At 47.7% G+C, this 15000-nt stretch overlaps 1 protein-coding gene across 1 annotated transcript in view; it reads left to right on the forward strand.

Moving 5' to 3' along the window:
• The window catches only part of LOC105894141 (pyruvate carboxylase, mitochondrial-like), a 68598-nt gene extending 55617 nt beyond the window's left edge, over nt 1–12981 (forward strand). The window contains exons 9-10 of the mRNA XM_031585509.1: nt 9351–9513; nt 12898–12981. Coding sequence (XP_031441369.1) covers nt 9351–9513; nt 12898–12981 — 247 coding nt within the window. The remainder of the gene's footprint in view (nt 1–9350; nt 9514–12897) is intronic.
• Nucleotides 12982–15000: the final 2019 nt, after the last annotated feature.

A 15000-nucleotide genomic window follows, 5' to 3' on the forward strand; every position in this document is an offset into this window, starting at 1 on the left:
ATTTGCATGTCTGAGACTGAGAGTGTTTGCCTATTCCAGTTACAGTTTTAATACTGCTTGAGGTACTAAATTCTTCTAGACTTGTCCTACTTTCTACTCTGCCTCTTAACTCATGTGGCCAGGCGCCTTCATTTGTCTTCTTGGCACATGAGTTAAGACTCAGTTCTGATCTCTGTCAGCTGGCGTAAGTCATATCCATGTCAGTGAGCATGTGGTGTGTGTGTGTGTGTGTGTGTGTGGTGTGTGTGTGTGTGTGTGTGTGTGTGGTGGGTTGGGGTGACCAGATGCAAACAGACCAAATGTGGGATGAGTAATATGTTTGTGTGGGACAATGTGGGACATGTTACCAACGCTGACGTAAAACGTTACGTAAAACTTTGATTTAATGTCTATCTAACGATTAAGAAACATTCGTGTTCTGCCTGTCGGCTCGTAAACACCCTATACTTTGTCCTCTAGTCCACTCTCTTCTCAGGCCTCGGATGAAAGCCAGGCTTTTAGAAAAGCTTGGCTACGTTACATTTGAATGAGCCAGGCTGCTGCTTTTGATGTATCTATACAAAGGATGTTGGACAAAGGGTCAAAGGGCGGTGCAGTACACTGCAAACCAGGGGACAGGAGCTGTGTGTGTGATCTATACACTGTGGTACTCCATGAGATGGCATTGTTACACCCAGACACGTCAGTAGTCATCGAGATGAAATTCTACCGTATCTGTGTGTGTGTGTGTGTGTCTGCGCTGTGCTGTGTGCGTGTTCCCTAGTGTGTGTGTGTGTCTGCGCTGTGTGTGTGTGTCTGCGCTGTGTGTGTGTGTGTGTGTGTCTGCGCTGTGTGTGTGTGTCTGCGCTGTGTGTGTGTGTGTGTGTGTGTGTGTGTCTGCGCTGTGTGTGTGTGTGTGTCTGCGCTGTGCTGTGTGCGTGTTCCCTAGTGTGTGTGTGTGGGTGTGTGTGTGTGTGTGTGTGTGTCTGCGCTGTGTGTGTGTGTCTGCGCTGTGCTGTGTGCGTGTTCCCTAGTGTGTCTGTGTGTGTGTATGTGTGTGTGTGTCTGCGCTGTGTGTGTGTGTCTGCGCTGTGTGTGTGCGTGTTCCCTAGTGTGTGTGTGTGTCTGCGCTGTGTGTGTGTGTCTGCGCTGTGCTGTGTGCGTGTTCCCTAGTGTGTCTGTGTGTGTGTATGTGTGTGTGTGTCTGCGCTGTGTGTGTGTGTCTGCGCTGTGTGTGTGCGTGTTCCCTAGTGTGTCTGTGTGTGTGTATGTGTGTGTGTGTGTGCGCTGTGTGTGTGTGTCTGCGCTGTGTGTGTGCGTGTTCCCTAGTGTGTGTGTGTGTGTGTATGTGTGTGTGTATCTGCGCCTTGTGTGTGTGTCTGCGCTGTGTGTGTGTGTCTGCGCTGTGTGTGTGTGCGTGTTCCCTAATGTGTGTGTGTGGGAGGACCTTGCCCCTCCCTGTCCTTGTCTGCACTCTGAGGTCAGCTCTCTGTACACCGTGGGTTCGTTTTTGCATAGTCCTGCCCTGATCTAGTATCAGAGTCATGGGCCTCTGAGCTGCCCTCCGCCCTCTGATCTGCCACAGCCTGGCTGACCCCTGACCTGCGGTCACCGCATCCAACCTCCATCCCCTCGCCCCGGTCCCTGAACACCGTGGCAGGGTCTGACAGGAAAAACGGCTGTGTTAACCAATATCCAATCTCAATGTAGACTTTACCTTTCACTTCCTACTGAACATTGGCAGCAGGTAGTGTTGAAGCGGTGTTCTTTAATAGCCCAAAGGTAATCTCAGTGTGACTTATGCGAGAGTTGCTCTTCAAAGAGTAAAAAAAGTGCCAAGTCACACATGGCCATCAAGTCCTCTCTTTCAAAATGGCAGTGCTTGAGAAGAAAACGTTGTCACTTTTCCAGCTCTGCTGAAGGCTGCAACAGAAGCAGGAACGCTCAGGGAAAAGCTGATCGTTTGAAAGCGGGGCCTTTTCAGTTAATGCAGAAGTAATGCCAGGAATGACTTTGCATTTTCTCTGTGACTCTGTACTCTTTGGTTCGGCAGAAGTTTTTTACCGGCTTGACTTCAGCAGGAGCAGGAGCAGGAGGAGGAGGAGGAGGAGGAGGAGGAGGCGGCGCTTCTCCTCCACACTCGCAACTCTGCGGCCTCTGTCTGTGCGGATTGATTTCATAACGAGCGTGATCATAAACTACCGTGCTGGTGCTGACACCACAGTGTTATGTACCGCCGGCCGGGGCTCAGTGTCCTGACAGATATTCAATTCCATTCGGTTTACACTCGGAGTTTTGGTTAGCGGTTGGAGTGGAGTGTTTTGTGTCGACTCAGCATTCCAACAAAGTAGGGTTACCGGGACTTTGTTTGGAATAATATGTTTTGAAAAGCTAACGCTTCCAGAGGGCCAAGGTGTTTAGACTGCCTGCACATGTGACTAGATAGAACAGCCTGTTTTTTTCTTTTCTGTGGATTTTTCTCACCCGAGCAACTCTGTCCTCACTTAGTTGGAGGGCAAAATATATCTGATAATTAGTATGGCATCCAGACCTTCAATTAGATTCGATTCGATTAGATTCATTCAAATTAACTGTCATCAAATTCATTTCTATGTGGCTTTTGTAATGTGACCTGGTTACCCCTGTGGGCCGTGTTGGCATGTAAATTAGCCTCAGGTCTATTCACATAAAATCACATTATGGGATATTAACTGCCCTATGGTAAGGTGCCAGCCACTGTCCAAGGATGTGTATGCCAAAATGAGGCCTGTGGTGTGTGTGTGTGTGTGTGTGTGTGTGTGTGTGTGTGTGTGTGTGTGTGTGTGTGTGAGAGAGAGAGAGGGCTCTACCCACTCAGACAGCTTTTCACTTTTCAGCACATGCCTGCGCACGGACGGGACTCTTATCTACCGGTCAGTCAACGCGCCGTTATCCAAATCCAATTCCGTCGGCATAGCCATAATACGATAGCGTATTCCCCCGGCGCGTTAATATGAAAAACGCTGCCAGGAGAGGAGTGTTATCACTCTCTCCATAGAGGTGGTCGGCCCGGCTCCTCGTAATTCTCTTTCTAACAATAGTGCAGCAATCTGCTTCCCAATAAGCCATTAATTGCACAATTAGTCAGCTGACTATGTTAATGGAGTTCGGCTTGGAGCCGCCAGCTGAGCATCCATTGTTATGCAATTCTGTATCGCCCCCTGGGCCTTATGGCGGGGGGAAAAAGCAAACTGGAGCGCGGCGTGTTTACAAGGGAAGCGGAGGCCCTGTTGGTGCGGTGGGGGCGACGGAGACGGAGACGGAGCCAAACGGCGTTCGAGATCGCTAAGGATGGCTTTCGCATGACACACACTGACCCCCGTCATAACAACAACAACATCAACAAACAAACAAACAAACGAACAAATGAATGCTGAAAAGCAATGGGTGTTTAGTCAGAGTCACACAAACAAGACGAAGAAGTAAAGGCAGGGGGGAAATAGTGGAGGCTGAGGGAAAAGGTCAGCACATTCATCGTAACGTTTTATCAGTCTCTGCTTCTCTCGCTTCTTCTCTCTCTCTCTCTCTTTCTCTCTTTCCTTTTTGCGGTGCTGCTTTTCTTCCCTCTCTCTGCTCTGTGTCTCATATCGTCCCTGTTGCCGGTGACAATTCATATTCCCTCCCTCCTCCTCTATCGCTCTGCTCTGCTCTCCCTCCCCCTCCCTCCTTGCTCTCATTCCCCCGCTAAACAACAGAGGCAGAAATTAATTAAGAATCCGCTGTTTGAAAATAGGAAATTGATGCCGACAGGGGGGAAGGGACAGCGGGAGGCGAGTGGAGTGGTGGAGGTGATGTGGAACATTCCTCTCTGTGTGTGTGTGTGTGTGTGTGTGTGTGTGTGTGTGTGTGTGTGTGTGTGTGTGTGTGTGTGTGTGTGTGTTGTGTGTGTGTGTGTGTGTGCGTGTGTGTGCGTGTGTGCTATTTGTCAGTGTCCCTGTCTGAGTGTGTATGTCTGTGTATGTGCTCATCCGTGTAGGTGCATCTATTAAGTGAATGTGTGAGTCTGTGTGTGTGTGTGTGTTGTGTGTGTGTGTGTTATGTGAGTGTAGGTGTGTGTGTGTGTCTGCGTGTGTGCTGTGTGTGTGTGTGTGTGAGAGTATTTTTCTCTGTATGCATTTCTCAGCTCCCAAGAGTGTCTGTCTGTGTTACAGTGTATGCACTAATGGCATAGCAGAACTACAGAGCTGGCACAGTGATCTGTACATTTTGCTGGCTGCATGGAAAGATTATAGTGTTTGTTTTTGGGTTCATGCATTTGTGTGTGTGTGTGTGTGTGGTGTGTGTGTTGTGTGTGTGTGTGTGTGGTGTGTGTGTGTGTGCACGTGCATGAGTGTTTGTATGTCTGTCAATGTACCTATATTGTGTGTCCACAATTTGTCTGTGTGCGTGTGTGTCTATAACATATCTGAGTGAGTATCTCTATGTGTTTGTCTGTGTGCGTGTGTGTCTATAACATATCTGAGTGAGTATCTCTATGTGTTTGTGTGTGTGCGTGTGTGTCTATAACATATCTGAGTGAGTATCTCTATGTGTTGTCTGTGTGCGTGTGTGTCTTATAACATATCTGAGTGAGTATCTCTATTGTTTGTTTGTGTGCGTGTGTGTGTCTATAACATATCTGAGTGAGTATCTCTATGTGTTTGTTTGTGTGCGTGTGTGTCTATAACATATCTGAGTGAGTATCTCTATGTGTTTGTTTGTGTGCGTGTGTGTGTCTATAACATATCTGAGTGAGTATCTCTATGTGTTTGTTTGTGTGCGTGTGTGTGTCTATAACATATCTGAGTGAGTATCTCTATGTGTTTGTGTGTGTGCGTGTGTGTCTATAACATATCTGAGTGAGTATCTCTATGTGTTTGTTTGTGTGCGGGTGTGCCTATAACATATCTGAGTGAGTATCTCTATGTGTTTGTGTGTGTGCGTGTGTGTCTATAACATATCTGAGTGAGTATCTCTATGTGTTTGTGTGTGTGCGTGTGTGTCTATAACATATCTGAGTGAGTATCTCTATGTGTTTGTGTGTGTGCGTGTGTGTCTATAACATATCTGAGTAAGTATCTCTATGTGTTTGTGTGTGTGCGTGTGTGTCTATAACATATCTGAGTGAGTATCTCTATGTGTTTGTTTGTGTGCGTGTGTGCCTCTGTCTGTCTGTTAAACTTCAAAGAGGCACACTTTGTCTGTTTGAGCACTGATAGTTGGGTCTAAATCTCTCTCATCTCTCCACGGGGGGAGATTCGGCGCCTGTTGTTCGGTGTCCTCTTTCAAAGAGCCCGTGTAAAAAGCTGTCAGAGGACCATCTCTGATCTCTTTCTTCCACACTCTCTTTCTCTATCTCTACTTCCACTCTTTAAACGGACGCACACAGACGCCCCACATACATAAATATAAAGCGTATTGTCATGGGCAGCATCCTTCCCTTTCAGATACTCTTAACACTGTTAAAAGGAAGACAGCCAAGAGAGAGATGGTAGAGAGAAGGTATGTGCATCTTAGAGGAGAAGAGAGGAATGTCTTTCTCATCCATTAGTCAAAACATCCAACACACACATCTCACACCTCAAAATGGCTTCTCCCTCTCAGGTTTCCCTACTGATGTGGGCACCATCTCTCCCTCTCCCTCCCTCTCTCTCTCTCCCTCTCCCTCCCTCCCTCTCTCTCTCTCTCTCCGTCTCCCCCTCCCTCTCCCCATGGACCTCTAACGAGGAGACTGTAAGCAGAAAGCGGGCCGAAAGTGATACTTTAATCACAGTTTAATGTGTTTGTGTAAGTGTGTGTGTGTGTGTGTGTGTGTGTGTGTGTGTGTGTGTGTGTAGACGCCTGTGTGTTTCATTGAAGACAAAAGAGAGGAGGGAGGGAGGGGGTCGGCTAGCCAAAACAACAGTCATTAGCTTTCGCCTTCCAGAGGTCTGGCGAAGCAGCACACCAGTGCTTCTGAGTAGATGCTGGAAGAAGCCTCAGTCCAGCATGGCGGGAGATAACATGGCTGCGGTGAAGAAAGGCTGTGTGCCTGGAGTTAGAGCTGGTGCGGGCGCTCTCAGCCTATTCACCAGACCTGCTGTGCCCACCACGCCACTGATTGTACCTCTGTCTTCTCTACTCTAGGCTCCTTTTGTAAGGAGACACGTGTGTGTGTGTGTGTGTGTGTGTGTGTGTGTGTGTGTGTGTGTGTGTGTGTGTGTGTGTGAGAGTAAGAGAGAGAGAGAGAGAGAGAGAGAGAGACAGAGAGAAGAAGCACACGTATGAGTGTGCGTGTGTGTGAGTGTATGTGTATTTGTGTTGGAAATGTGTGTGTATGCATGCATTGGGTTTATATGTATGTGAGTGTGTGCATCTGTGTGTAGTTGTGTGTGTATGTGTGAGTGAGTGAGTGACTGTGTGTGCGCACCCTTTTTCTCTCTCCATCGCTTTTCTCTCTCCTCAGCCCCTCTCCTTCTCTTCCCCAGATAGTAATGTGTGAACCTAATGCACTTCCTCTGTTCAGTGTTAGTAGTGCCTTGTGTCCAGTCAAAGCCTGTGTGTGTGTGTGTGTGTGTGTGTGTGTGTGTGTGTGTGTGTGTGTTGGTGTGTGGGTACGTATGTGTGTGTGTGTGCGTGTGTGTCTGTGTGTATGTATGTGTGTGTGTGAGTGTGTGTCTGGGAGAGAGAGGGAGGAGAGGCAAGGTGTGAGTCTGCCTTTGACAGCACACATTTTTTCGTGTGTGTGTGTGTGTGTGTGCCTCCGTCTACATGTCTGCATGTCTGTGTGCGCGCCCCCCCGGTGTGCAAGGCAGTCTGCTGTATCCAGAATTCACCCCTTGGTCTTTGGTTGCGGAGGTGTTGCATCACGGAGCTCCTTCGTCTGGGCGTCTTCATGAGTCAGTGCCAGGCTAAATGCACACTGCTCAGGAGAGGACTGAGGCGTCCATAGAGACGTCCACTGAGACGTCCACTGATATAAACATACATAAGAAATGCATACCTAAGAGTATTTGAACGTATGTTTCATTTGTTTAGGCCTTTTATCTACGAACCATGTGTCTATGGTTGTAGTCCCATGTGTCTATGGTTGTAGTCCCATGTGTCTATGGTTGTAGTCCCATGTGGCATGTGGTTGTAGTCCCATGTGTCTATGGTTGTTGTCCCATGTGTCTATGGTTGTAGTCCCATGTGTCTATGGTTGTAGTCCCATGTGTCTATGGTTGTAGTCCCATGTGTCTATGGTTGTTGTCCCATGTGGCATGTGGTTTGCTCAGTTCCTTGCTCAGCCAAGTGTATGCGGGGCTGTGATTAGCTGCCACCTGGATGCTGATGGCTGCACGCAGGGGGGCCGGTGGAGGTGGGCCAGCATCAGCAGGTGGTGACGCCTGGGAGGTGGGATGAAATGCAAAGTTCAAGAAAGCTCCGATTTTAAGCGTTAAGCTCCGTTTATGCTAATCACAAGCTGCCAAAAGACCGTGGGCTCGCCACAGCTTCCCGCTGAACTAGCCGTCTCTCTTCCCAGCTCGCGTGTGACGAACGCGGTGGCGGTGGCGGTGGCGGTGGCGGGCGGCAGCTTTTATATGCTAACTCATCAGCTCCCTTTCAGCCTCGGGTGCCTGTGTTAAAGTGGCCCCCTTCACCCGCCATATGTTTGTCTCGTGGCATAAATATGCAATGTGTAACGGCAATGAATAATTTAAATCGCCCTTCCACTCTTGAGTCCTCCACTGAAACAACATGGCCACTTTCCCCCCTTCAGCTACGCACGCTAGCTTAGCTCTTTCCACATGCTAAGCTTTCACGCATAACGCTAGCTTAGCTTATTCGCTGTATTGAGGTGACCATCACACTGTATGGTAGTAGCACTGAGCCATGAAGTGGGATCACTTCTGGAGTGTTCTAGGGTGATGAGTCATAACTGGTAATGGGGCCTGGTTGGCTTCAGGCCGTCCTTGTGCTGTCTTTTATTCGGTAATAAGAAGCTAGTGAGGCCTTCAGCAATGTCTGCAGTGTTGTTACCTCTCTTTCTCTCTCCCAGTTTCTCTCTCTATCTCTCTCTCTCTCTCTCTCTCTCTCTCTCTCTCTCTCTCTTTTTCTCTGCGTCCCCACATTTTGTGTTTCTCCTTGATGGAAATTGCAGGAACTTAATCAAAGACATTAAACAGGAGAAAAAAGCACCCATACCCACACACACCCACACACCCACTCGCACTCGCACGCGCACACGCACGCGCACACGCACACGCACACGCACACACACATACACAGACACCCACACAGTCAGCATAGTCACAACTTCACCCTAATCTCTTCAGCAGTTCTGTGAAGGCAGAGTTTGTGGGGAAGTTTAGTTGAGGTTTGTAATTTGCTTTGTGCACCCATGTTCTCCACTCTCTCTATACAGTGCACCTCAGTAAAGTGGCATTTTAATGAGCGTGTAATTGGAAATAATGCCACCTGGAACTTATCAAGCTCGCAGGCACCAAACAGCAACACGAGCACCCAATAAAAGCAATAACATTTAGACAAGACAATACAACAGCCAACGGTGGAAATGAATAATAGCACCTGTTAACCTTCCTCTCTCCATCTCTCTCTCATTCGCTCTCTCTCTGCCTTTTAATCTCTCTCTCTCTCTCACTCGCTCTCTCTCTGCCTTTTAATCTATTTGTCTCTCTCTCTCTCACACTCTCTCTCTGTGTTTTCATTTGTCTCTCTCTCTCTCTGTGTTTTCATTTGTCTCTCTCTCACTCAGTCGCGCTCTCTCTCTCTGTCTTTTAATCGGTCTCATCCTCTCTCACTTGATCTTTCTCTCTGTCTTTGAATCCCTCACTCTCTCTCTCTCTCTCTGTCTTTTAGTCTGTCTTTCTCTCTCACTCAGTTTCTCTCTCCTAATCTGTAGCTGTTTGGTGAAACAAAGTACAGTACAAAAAAGGAGATGTGTGAATTACAATCGTTGTAAATTAGCTGATAATTATGTGTTAGAGTTTTGCTGACTTTCACAAGACACTTATTAATATAATAGGATATTGTTATTTTGGGTCTGTTTTTATACAATTTTATGCAAATCATTTGGACATGAACATAATGAACATAAAGCACATAAGAGGTGTTTTAGTTTTATATCAATAGCTTCGTAAATGTGCATATGTTTTGTCTGAATGTGCTAACCACTTTTGTTTACTTGCTATTGCAGTCCCTTAGGGAGAATACAGTAGCTGTATGCAATTCAGTTCAACAATTAAAATGGACTAAACTGACTTAATTGATGGAATTCTGTTCCACTCAGTTAAGCTTGCTGCTATTGCATCTCTCACACTCTGTCTCTGTCTCTCTGTGTGTGTGTGTGTGTGTGTGTGTGTGTGTGTCAGTGTGGACCTGGTGCATGCTCAGATCCGTGTGTGTGAGGGCCGCAGTCTGCCAGAGTTGGGCCTGAAGCAGGACAAGATCCGCATCAACGGCTGCGCCATCCAGTGCCGTGTCACCACCGAAGATCCCGGCCGCGGCTTCCAGCCCGACACCGGACGCCTCGAGGTAAACACACACACACAAACACACACACGCATGGAGATGCATGTGCACACACACACACACACACACACACACACACACACACACACACGCACACACGCACACACGCACACACGCACACACATGGAGATGCATGTGCACACACACACACACACGCACACACACACACACACACACACACGCACACACACACACACACGCACACACATGGAGATGCATGTGCACACACACACACATGCATAAACACACACATGCACACATCGATGTACCTTGAGCGTGGAGGTATATGCATGAGCACACATTCATACTCACACACGTACACACTCACACACACACACACAGTATTACAACAATTCATTTGATGAACATCACACATATAACCAGAGTCGTATTCATCATTCACTTAATACGTGTGTGTATAAACGATCCTACAAGGACAGATTTTTCTTACTCGGCTGCCTAATGCTGATGAATCTGAATCATTCTAATTCTGCCGGTCTGTGCCTGCAATTACCCAGCAGTATAACACACACTCTGATGAGGTCCATAAGCCCTTTGAAGTCCTATCTTGGCGTCCCTGAGGATGTGCTTTACCTCAAGGGATGCTGTGCCTCCACACAAGGCCTCAGTTAGCACGGCGTAGTCTAATTACGATTTGATAACCACAACAAGAGTGTACGTGACAGTCTGTAATGTAGATAGTTCAATGCTAGCAGTGGCGCATATGTGCTGATGAACACACCTGACTCAAAAGAGACGTCTCTTATCTGGGGTTTAATAAACCATGTTAAATGTTAAGAATTCTGAATACGAATTTCTGTGAAAAGAGAACTGATGTGAGAATGCCAGGTCTATTTATGATCACATTTTTATATATTTATCATTAACAAAGGAATAAAGAAATACGATTGATCACACAGAACAAGAAAGAAAAGAAAGAAACTCTAGTGAGCAGAACTAATTGACTAGACCTGGCTTTTGTTATAAATATTGTAAAGCACCATATAAAAACACAACTAGTATGGACACGTGAGTTTGTGAAAGTGAAGACTTTGAAGGCTGGTGATTTTCGTGTGGGTGTTGCCAGACATGCGCATGTGCGCATGCATCAGCAACAGACAAAATATTTTGACATACTATGAGGCCTACAGTTGAATAAAAATCACACAAATTCTTACTAGGATTTTTAACAGCGTAAAAATGCGTATAGCGTATGACTGCTATCATCTGACAGCCTGTACATAAAATATAACAAGGTCTGATCTGGGTTGACAGCTCTGTCCTCTGAAGGTGGCAGTGTGCAAAACTACATCTGTGAAACCTGTTCTGTAAGTGCACACTCCTGAATATCAGTATCAAACGCAGGAATGGGGGTGTTCGACTTCCACTAAAGAAGAGAATAATAATACAAATGAATTAATATGTGTTTTTAATAAGATAAAACACACACAGACATTAGTTAATGATGTTATGGCTGGGAAATGATCAAACTAGCTTGCATTGCCTGGCCATAATGTAGCCTTATTGCAGTTGCTCTTATATTCTGCTCATATCACGCTAGCTAGTTTGACAGTTTGACTTGAATTTGCCAGCTAGCTTAATTCAACTGTTAGCTAGCTTGATTTAACTATCTGGCATTCATGTCAAATAGATTTTAAAAATCGACATGTAGCCTCTGTTTTTTAAGCAGAATATCAGACCAATATATATCCAGTTATGAAACAAAATGTGTTTCTGGCTCTCCCTTCCTTGGCATCCATTTATCTCTCTGCTGTCTGCTCCGTCTGACTGATAGAAGAAGGGGTTGATCTGAAAGGTAGCTTTGGGGAAATCCATTGGCAGCACGCGGGGAAACCCATCGAAACTTCTGATATTCGCAAGTTCCTACATTTGATGTACTCCACAGCTAAATACCAGTAGCTGTAATGAATCTAGAGTTGTTAAACATAATGGGAGGATTGAAAATGTGTTTTTAGTCATTGTTTGAATTATTGCGACCGAGAGAAGTGTAAATAAATATATATATACGTTGTTGAAGATGGATGTGGCGAGGTTGAGTGTCCCCTGGTGAGGTTGAGTATATTGCGGGGCTAGCCTCAGGCAGGGGGAATCTCTGAACAGCAAATCCTGACAAAGACACTGAAGCTCAATGATTGATAAGTGCACACACACACACACATACAGACACATACACACACACAACCCCCCCCCACACACACACACACACACACACACACAAACACGGATACGCAGACACACACACACACACACATACACACACACTCACCCCCTGACCCCCCCCCCCCCCCACATTCTGTATACCAAAAGCGCACATCCCATTTTCCTGCCCGTGCTACCCCCTACCCTGACCTTCATGGATAGACTCTCAGACACCATGCTCTGGCACTCACCCCCTGAGCCCCTCACACACACACACAGACACACACACACACACCGACACATACACACACACTCATCCCCTGAGCCCCTCACACACACACACACACACACACACACACACACCGACACATACACACACACTCACCCCCTGAGCCCCTCACACACACACACACCGACACATACACACACACTCATCCCCTGAGCCCCTCACACACACACACAGACACACACACACACACCGACACATACACACACACTTATCCCCTGAGCCCCTCACACACACACACACACACACCGACACATACACATACACACACACTCACCCCCTGAGCCCCTCACACACACACACACACACACCGACACATACACATACACACACACTCACCCCCTGAGCCCCTCACACACACACACACCGAAACATACACACACACTCACCCCCTGAGCCCCTCACACACACACACACAGACACCGAAACATACACACACACTCACCCCCTGAGCCCCTCACACACACATACACACCGACACATACACACACACACAGACACACACACACACACACACACTCACCCCCTGAGCCCCTCACACACACACACAGACACTCACACACACAGACACATACACACACAGACACTTACACACACACTCACCCCCTGAGCCCCTCACACACACACACACACACACACCGGCACACACACACAGACACGTACACACACACTCACTCCCTGAGCCCATCACACACTGGAACTTCCCTCAGCTCCCATGCTACTGGTGCTACAGCATGTATCATTTAGATGACCTGGAGCATTCTCTCTCTCTTTCTCTAGTTTTGCCTTTGTCTGTCTTGCTCCCCCCCCCCTCTCTCTCTCTCTCTCTCTCTCTCTTTCTCTCTCTCTGTCTCTCTCTCTCTCTCTGTCTCTCTGTCTCTCGCTGGTCCGTCTCCGGGTCTCAAGGCGAAATCACTTTGTGCGGATGAATCATTGAGCAGGTATTGACGGAGACAGATTTCCGAGGCGAGCCCTCTTGTCAGCCCGGCGAGCTCCGGGGGCGGTGCCACACTGTGTTGGGATGAAAGGAGGAGAAAGAAAGAAAGGAAGACCCTCTATTCCCACGTGCCAAGCAATTCGTCGATTTTCTGTAGTCCTGTCTTTTTCCGCTTCCCTCGCCATAATTCTCCCCCCCCCCCCCCCCCCCCATCTTTCCAGTTCAGGCATCAGACGTCTCTTTGATGGGTGACTCTTTTTGACAGCTCGCTCACCGTGTTCGTTTGACACCTCCCTACCCAGATGTGAAAGGCAAGCTCTTCTGACACGGTCACCTCTGCTAGTCACGTCTACAGGCTCCATCACTCTCACCGAGCGTGCGAGGCCTTGGAGGCGGTGTTGTGTGTGTAGTGTTGTGTTGTTTGTGTGTGTGTGTGTGAGTGTGGTAATGTATGCCTCAATGTATATGTGTGTGTGTGTGTTTGTGTGTGAGTGTTTGTGTGTGTGTTTGGGTATGCCTGAATTTGTTTGTTCAAGGATGTAAAATATTTGTGTGTGCTTATGAGTGGTTGCGAGTGTGTGTGTGTGTGTGTGTGTGTGTGTGTGTGTGTGTGTCTATTTGTGCGTGTGCATGTGTGCTCAGTGACTTATGAATCTTGACAGAATTCACACATGAAAACCCGCGCCCGAGGTGAGGTCCAGCTCGTGGGTATATCCCAGAGTGCCGTGGTCTAGTGCTCCCGTCCTCCGTGTCTCTGCGCCGTCACCAGCGGCAAATAGGGTCACCACCCTCATTTCATCCTCTCCTCTCTCCTTCATCCTTCATCCTTCATCACTCCATCTTTTCCCCTTGCCAAAACCTCAAAATCTCCTCAGATTATCCAACTCTCCTGCCCTCCCTAGCCCTAACCCTCACCCCCATTAGCTTTCTCAGTGGTTCAGTCCAAAGTATCTATTCACTGGAAGAGTCTCTGGAGGCGCTCTGATTTCAGTCAAGTTTAGGGGTAGAGTCTCACCTTACATGACAACATTGAGGCAGCAAAATCCATTCGCTTTCTTCACCTCCACTGCACCTCTGCATTCTCTCTCCCCTTCCGTCTGCCAATATCAGTTTCTCAATAACACGCAGACGAACTCGCGTCTATTGACTGCTTTAATGAATTCTCCTAGCATTCTTCCGTGCCGCGTTGATTTTGGAAGCCCATACACAGGCAGACAGTTATTCAGGTAATAAAATAATAATTTGCCGGTAGCCTGAGATGGGCTTCAACAGGATGTTGATGTGTGTGTGTGTGTTTGTGTGTGTGTGTGTCTGTGTGTGTGTGTGTGTGTCTGTCTGTCTGTGTGTGTGTGTGTGTGTGTGTCTGTCTGTCTGTGTGTGTGTGTGTGTGTGTGTGTGTGTGTGTGTGTCTGTGTCTGTGTGTGTGTGTGTGTCTGTGTGTGTGTGTCTGTGTCTGTGTGTGTGTGTGTGTGTCTGTGTGTGTGTGTGTGTGTGTGTGTGTGTGTGTCTGTGTCTGTGTCTGTGTGTGTGTGTGTGTGTGTGTGTGTGTGTCTGTGTGTGTGTGTGTGTGTGTGTGTGTGTGTGTCTGTGTCTGTGTCTGTGTGTGTGTGTGTGTGTGTGTGTGTGTGTGTGTGTGTGTGTGTGTGTGTGTGTGTAATGAGATGAAGTGAAGCGATCGGCTGGTCATGATGTGTTTATTGGCCATGGCTGGCTGTTTCTCTGAGGGGCCTCTGTCGCACCATCTGCTCCTCATCTCTGCCATAATGAATCTGTTCCCCCCCCCGACCCGACCTCCGTCACCCCTCCGTCTTCATCCATTCGCTGCTCGTCTCGCTCTTCCTGTACGGTCTCTCTGTCGCACGCGTCCACTCGTTCACTCACTCACTCATTCACTCGCTCTCTCTCGCTTGTTTTCTGGCTTTGCTGGTCCGGTCTGCTCTCCACCTCTCCCGCTCAGAGGCAGATGTGTGTATGGGTGTGTGTGTGTGTGTGTGTGTGTGTGTGTGTGTGTTCATTTGAAACTGCACACTGTGCCTTTTCATTTTATGCTGAATGTTCTAAACTTGTGGCTGATCGCGTAATCAATGCATGTCACCGCGGTGCCCGC

The sequence above is a fragment of the Clupea harengus genome, chromosome 18, assembly GCF_900700415.2.
Source record: "Clupea harengus chromosome 18, Ch_v2.0.2, whole genome shotgun sequence".
Lineage (NCBI taxonomy): Eukaryota > Metazoa > Chordata > Actinopteri > Clupeiformes > Clupeidae > Clupea > Clupea harengus.